This window comes from Ceratosolen solmsi, unplaced genomic scaffold, assembly GCF_000503995.2.
Source record: "Ceratosolen solmsi marchali unplaced genomic scaffold, CerSol_1.0 scaffold1, whole genome shotgun sequence".
Lineage (NCBI taxonomy): Eukaryota > Metazoa > Arthropoda > Insecta > Hymenoptera > Agaonidae > Ceratosolen > Ceratosolen solmsi.
The window spans coordinates 10,506,407-10,514,087 of NW_011948415.1; the positions used below are offsets into that span (position 1 = coordinate 10,506,407).

Sequence of the window (7,681 nt, forward strand, 5' to 3'; positions counted from 1 at the left end):
TTGAAAAACTTTACGTACAATGACAAGGAGACGGCCGACGAGATTTACTCGGCCATCAACTCCACGCAATTCATCGGCGTATCGGTTAGTACATACCGGCAAAACTAATAATTTCTCTCCGCCCAAGTCCGGAACACTGGCATTGATGGTATCGATCACGCATTCGCGTGTTTGTGCCTCTAGGGTTACGTCGCCTTTAGCTCGCAAGGTGATCGCATCGCCTTGACCCAGATCGAGCAGGTAATCGACGGGAAGTACGTGAAACTCGGCTATTACGACACACAAATGGACAATCTCACTTGGCGCAACATGGAAAAGTGGATAGGTGGTAAGGTTCCGCAGGATCGGACGATTGTCAAGAAGCTGCTGAGGACCGTGTCGCTGCCCCTCTTCATTACCATGTGTGCCATATCCTCCGTGGGCATCATCGTTTCCCTCATTCTCATCATTTTCAATGTCTGGAATCGTCATCGAAGGTGCGTCTGTCGTATTTTCGAATGTACTATTGTGCACGAGACCCGAACAAGGCTTGTCAACTGCCTTGTCAAACCCAAACTCTTAGCTTTTAAAAGGCCCAAACCTTAGGGTCAATGGAAACTAACCTTTGGCGAATCTTGTGCTCGAAATTGTCGTATGTTAATGTCATTTACAACGGTATCGTTGGCCTTTCTTCTTTTCTTTTTTTTCCTTTTTTCTTTTGTTTTGTTTTTGTTTTTGTTCTTTTTTGTTTTTGATTTCAAATGAATTATTGACTAATTGGTAGATATGTTATTGATAATAAACAAATCAATGATTTTTCCCACGATGATTCAATAATATGGATGTTATTATCGAAAGTAATAGTCCAATTTACCTCCTAAACGACGTTACACAATACACTTACACCTTATCTTTTTTAATACTTGAAGGATAAACATATTTACATAACGCGAGGAATAAGGACATTTCGAGTCCCCAATTAAATTCACTAGAAAATCATCGAGCGCTTGCCATTGTATCCTTAATCGATAACCATCGGTTTGCTCACATCGTCCGTCACATAGTCCAAGACAATGTTTTTGCTGGTTTATTCCAGGGTGATCATCTCGTCCCATCCGGTCTGCAACACGATAATGCTAGTGGGTGTAATAGCCTGTTTCGTTTGTTCCTGCTGGGCATCGACGGCCGATTCATCGAACCCTGGGAGTATCCGCGTATCTGTCAAGCAAGATCTTGGATGCTGTCGACGGGTTTCACTCTGGCGTTCGGTGCGATGTTCAGCAAAGTCTGGCGCGTCCACAGACTCAATACGAAAACTAAGGCTGATCATGCCAAGGTAAAAGTGCGTGAACCACAAACAAAATAACAATAATCGTTCGTGTGCGATAATTCTGACTTGGTGCGGTGCTCGGTGACGACTCTTAACGACACGCGCCGCCCGATTTCTTCATTACAATTAAATAAACAACATTGCAAACGCTTTCTTCTTCGTACCAATGGGCACGATTCGTTAATTGTCATTGTCTTCCCACGGAATTGTGCGTTCGAACGATTATCTATGATTCCTTATCATTCCATTAATTGCTGCTTAAATACAGCTATTTATGGCCAAGCAAAAAATATCCTCGATTCAAAAGAAAGTCCAACCGTGGAAGCTGTACACCATGGTCAGTGCTCTTTTGGCGATAGACATTATTCTGCTGGGCGCTTGGCAAGGTCTCGATCCACTTCAGCGACGAATCGAAGTCTTCCCATTGGAGGAGTCGACCCACGGTGACGACGACGCCAGGATACGACCGGAGCTCGAGCACTGCGAAAGCGAGCACAACAGCATTTGGCTAGGTGAGAGAGAATAAATTTTTTTTAAGGATAAAGCGCTTACGTAGACAATGACATCGAGCTCGTCTCTGTCTCTGCCCCAAGGCTTGTTATACAGTTACAAGGGTGTCGTCCTCGTATTCGGCCTCTTCCTCGCGTACGAGACACGCAGCATTAAGGTGAAGCAGATCAATGACTCGCGCTACGTTGGCATGTCGATCTACAACGTCGTCGTGCTCTGCTTGATCACGGCCCCCGTGACGATGGTGATCGCCAGTCAGCAGGACGCCAGCTTCGTGTTCGTCGCCTTGGCGATAATCTTCTGCTGCTTCCTCAGCATGGCCCTTATCTTCGTGCCCAAAGTCATTGAGGTTATAAGGCATCCGAAGGACAAGGCCGAGTCGAAGTATAATCCGGACATGGGCATGTCAAAGGAGGACGAGGAGAGGTATCAGAAGCTGCTCAATGAGAACGATGAGCTGCAGAAGCTCATTGCCGCGGTAAGTGCGACTTAAATCCTGGCTTTTATCACCGGTATCAGGCTCTTCCACGGGAGCACTTTAACAGACTCTTAACTCAAGTGATATTTTAATCCCGATCGCTTAGTTAATTTCGCCACTCGAACTCACTTGCAGTGATTAAAAACAAAAAACAAAAAACAAAACATAAACACAAAATTAAACTCGAGTGACCAGAGCGAGAGGTCTCTCGCAAAAAAAAAAAAAGAAAAAAAAAGGAAAAAAGGAAAAACATAAAAACAAAAAACAATTAGCACAGAAGCCCGATATGTTTCACAGAAGGAGGAAAAGATCCGGGCGGTGAAGGCAAAGCTTACGGAGAGGGACAACCCGAAGGGCGGAGGAAGCGGCAACGGGGACGGCAGCATCCCCAAGGACTCGTTGATCGTAGCGGACTTCGTCACCGGCGAGGGCACCTCCGACAGCGCAATCGGTGGGGGTATTTCCGTTTACACAAGATCGTCACGAGCTTCCGGCTCTGATTTTGAATTTTCAGAATCGTACCTGTGAATAACGGACGTCCTTACTCCCATCCCCGTCCTCGACCTAACGCCACTATACGGAGGTCGTCAACGCGGCCGTTAATTCTCTAGTACAAAGATTTTTGGGACCCTGCACATAATCGTCCATTAGCGTTAATAAGCGGACTCCTTGATACGTGTAATGAAGGTGGAGGAGACGCCGATATACCTGGGTTATCTGACATTTCTACGTCTCAGCCGTTCACAAAATCACACTCGGACAAGCACCCCACTCACCCTACATTACGCTGACGCTCCACCCCCCCCCCCCACCCCCCCCCCCCCCCCCCGCACATAGCAGTGCACATCGCACTTTTTCTACGCGCTTCTCCACATTCTCACTTCCTCCTCTCCCTCGCTTCGCACTCATCTTCGAGGAACGATAAACGATTTTTCGACATTCGTGCATCCTGATGTTTATCATATCGGACATGATAAAGTAAAATTACATGACGTATGTCGCCCAAACCGCGACTCGCAAGACGCGCCTAATAATTAAATAGATTTTTACTCTCGTCGGCTCGTAAAAGTTGGCCTGAAATCGCATCTAAGAGTTCTCTCGGTCCATTTGCATAATAACTCAATGCTGCCGCGTAAGCGATTTGTAGACATTGAAATTGGAAATTAAAAGATCGGATATTTTGCTGTCGAATGAACGTTGTATTTTCGAACGTTAAATCAACATTATTCATCCAAGTATTAAAAAAGAAAAATATAATAAAAAAATGAATAAATAAGTAAATAAATACATAAACGAATAATAAAATAAAACAAAAAACTAACACAGTGCGAGTGCTCTTTTAAATGTAAGAGAGTAAAGTAAGCTGTAAAGTTGCATTATTACGTACTTTTAGTGACAAATTTTCAATTAATTTTTTTAAATATACACGACCCCTATGATATTTTAATGTATAAATGCTCTTTCACGCTAGTCATGCTTGTTAAACATTTAATTTACAAATACAATATCAACTCGGCCCAATTATTATTATTATTACGCTTTTAATAGTTACTTGGGTTATCCAAACATTGAATAAATAAATAAATAAATATTTGAAATTTTTTTAAATACAGAAATAAACAATATATCAATGTTAATGCAAATGTTTATTAAATTATTTTAACAATTTATTATATAGAGTGCTGTTATTATTAATGTAATGTAAAAATTTATGAAAAATGAGACATTGTAGTATAGGTGTTTGTTATATAATCATCCCTTTATATCTTCGTTAAAAATTAATTTGCATTCTAATTAATTTGCCCTATTCTTCGGAATTTCTGAAATATCTAAAAATCAACATTTATTATTCTAATTCGGCAAGTACATTCAAATCATATATATTGTAATAATAATAATAATAATAATAATAATAATAATAATAATAATAATAATAATAATAATAATAACAATAATAATAACAATAATAATAATAACAATAACAATACACTTGGCTGTAGTAAGTATAGTATTTTTCATATAATTTCGAATAAAACTTTATTTAAAAAAATATAGAAAGTACATAAAAGATTAATATTATTGTAAATTAAATTATTGAACCCTTTAATTTGACTTTATGCACAATATTCAAAGCTCTTATTTTACATAGCGGATAAATTTTCTTTTTCACTTCAAATAAATACACTTATTTTCAAATTAGTTTATCACTCTCTATCTGATTGTCTGTTTGCCTGGCCCTATGTGTGTGTGTGTATATATATATATATATATATATATATATACATATATATATATATATACACACACATACATGTGTGCGCGTAGGTGCATGCGTGCATACACAAGTGTGATTTTCAATATGAAAATTCATAAAGTTCATAATACATTGCCATTTATAAGAATGCAAACACGATATTCGTCGTAATTGCAATTAAATCTCGTTAGACAATGCCTCCATGTTTTACATGTAAGCTCGTGTAAGCCTCATGAAGTCTGCTCCCAAATTATTTGAAATAGTATGCAAATAAGTTCCCTCTAAAATGATAATTATAAGTTAATCTTACGATAAAATACTTTAGATGATTTGCTTGAAATTTATTATTGGTGAAAGAATGTCACTTTCTTTCTTCTTTCTAACGAGATTTAAAGGCTAGTGCCATACGGAGCCATTCGGTCAAGAAAATTTGGGAGTCTTAATGAGGTATAATGTCGATTATATTTTATAGTTTTACATTTGCAATAATTAATTCGCTAAAATCATCGTATCCCTTCTTTAAAATTCTTCGTAAATAAATAAAGAAATTTTTTCTTTTAAATTGTGTTTGAGCATTAAAACGATGGTTTCTCAAGCAAATTTGGAAATAATAATTTTTTTGTTTTTGTTTTATCATTTTTTTTATAAAACAAAACAACGGCTAAGATAAAGATAACAAGTCATGTATGTCAATTTGCAATATAATTGAACAAAACATATGTTTTGAACATATATTTATGGAGAAAATTTTTTGAACACGGAATGATGAATACATTCAAAATTCTACCAGATATATATATATATATATATATATATATATATATATATATAATTGTCACTATTTCCTATAAAATATGGGCACGATTCAATTGTATTTTTACAAATATTTATAATCGAGCATTGTGAGAGTATCGTTGCTCATATATTTGCCTTCATTAATCATTATTAAGGATTAATCAAAAGTGTCTAAGTGTAGAAAAGGATTAAGAGTAAAGGAATATAATCCAACCGTTCGAAAACTGACGAATGACTCCGTGAGTGCTCGTTCGAATTCACTGTTTCACTGGTGCACAAATTAATTTCTTTTAACGTACTGCAACGTTCTTTGATATTTTTCTGATTCCAGAAATGAGGCGTAATAATGCTGGGAGAAAATAGACTAAACGCGAGTGAGCTTAGTGTGTGCTTTAAAACAATTGTCGGAAATGACGTTTTGTTACGATATCTGGTGAAAGAAAGATAAGCCGTGAATCGGCGAAGAAGATGGAAATTATGTAATGGCAATTTCGCATGACTGGGAATTTTTTCGTTGTCCGTATGCTGTGTACTGTACACATGTGTGCGAGCGAATTAACGATACAACTCGAGACTTTATCACCGTTATCAACATACAACTAATAATCTTCTTCATTTTCACGCATTTAATATTTTTAATTGAATGAAGGAAGTGTTAATTGTAATGTTAGTCTCAATCATCGTACCTTTCTAAAATCATCTCAAATAAATTACACTGTGATCGTAGTTTAATATATTTGGCTAATTGCCATCTGGGCAACCTTAAGTCATAAGTACTCTTTAAACGCATGTAAAATGGACATAAACGTTTCGATAAGCCTGAAAAGCAAAATAATAAAATGAGAATTGCTGAGTGACGACGGTACTCATAAAAAGAAACTGAAATTTCATTTAATAGTACAGCTGAGATCATCATGGTACGCTGAGTAGAGTGTATGTAATAGAAAGTAAAATGAATTATAAAATGTAAAATGATATCGTAATGAAAATAGTAGCGTCTATTGTTAACGATGGCGTTACTTTTTATTTTCTCTTTCTCTTTTCTTTTTTTAATATTACGTTGCGCTGTGCATGCATGTTGTGCCATATAACTACGATCAATTTCAACTACAATGTTATACAATTATACAATTTTATATGTTGTCACGGCGTCGTTATGTAGTTATTAGCTAATGTGTTCACTTCGTGTTAAGTTTTAATAATAAAATTCTATTTAAAATGATTTAATTATATCGTCGTTAACTCTTACATATACACTGGACTTTTACAAATATTGGCTATTGTTTGTATGTAATTAGTATACGCACACGTTAATGCAATTAAGAAAAATAACTTTACGAAGATAGTATTTGAGGAAAGTTAATCAAGCACTCGCGATATATGAACGTTAGATGATGATAAATATTTATTCCAAGTGATTTTTAAATGACAAAATACATTTGTTATAAATGAGAAATAAATCGATCTCCAAATCATATTGTATTATGATGTTTCTTCTTTATTTAAACATTGGATGTCTTTTATTTAAATTCACCTTACTTTGTTATTTATTTAATTTTTTTTTTTTAATTACTGCTACTATCTTGTCTTATTAATAATAAAAGGAATTTTTTAATATTTATTTAAAGAGCTAATTAATTACAATTCGCGCGCGCGCGCGCGTACAATATACCCCATTATTATTAAAAAAGAAAAAAAATAATTTTCAATACTTTAGATTGCAAATTAATTAAAGTATCAATATATATATATATATATATATATATATATATATATATATATATATATATATATATATATATATATATATATATATATATAAATATATTGTATTGTGAACGAAATTTTTTTTTTTTTTTTTTTTTTTTCAAACACCTCATGGAATACATACGATAATGCCATGCAAATATGTTTTAAGTAACAAATGCGTCGTTAAAAGCAATTGTGCCGTCGTGGTGGTTAGAGGTCACCGTGTGTGTCCCTGCCAAAGCAAACGCCAAGACAACGTGAAAATTAAGTAATTATTGCATGCACGTTAGAACGCTGGATAAATCACTCTTGTAATATTTAAAAGCTAACGGCCACAAATTGCGCGCGATTAAACAAACGATTCTGCGCAGGTGCACGAGGTTTATTAAAGTAACGTGGGATGGAATTGCGCATTTGCGCATGTCACAACCGAATTTTGTGACGTAACGAACATTCGTCGTTCCTATAGCTTCTCGTAACCGGCAGGCAACACGAAAGAAGCTGCGTGTTTTTATTAGCGAGTTAGCATTTTATTTTTAGCAAGTATCATCGATACGTAAATTCACGGCTTAAGGAGGGGGGGGAG

The 7,681-nt window shown here is 36.0% G+C and overlaps 1 protein-coding gene across 1 annotated transcript in view; it reads left to right on the top strand.

Moving 5' to 3' along the window:
• The window catches only part of GABA-B-R1 (gamma-aminobutyric acid type B receptor subunit 1), a 7,012-nt gene extending 3,929 nt beyond the window's left edge, over positions 1–3,083 (top strand). The window contains 7 exon segments of the mRNA XM_011507905.1: positions 1–84; positions 184–476; positions 1,076–1,140; positions 1,143–1,315; positions 1,578–1,821; positions 1,903–2,297; positions 2,595–3,083. The exon segment at positions 1–84 is cut by the window's left edge and continues 38 nt beyond it. Of these exon segments, the coding sequence (XP_011506207.1) occupies positions 1–84; positions 184–476; positions 1,076–1,140; positions 1,143–1,315; positions 1,578–1,821; positions 1,903–2,297; positions 2,595–2,825 (1,485 nt within the window). The 3' untranslated portion in view covers positions 2,826–3,083.
• Positions 3,084–7,681: the final 4,598 nt, after the last annotated feature.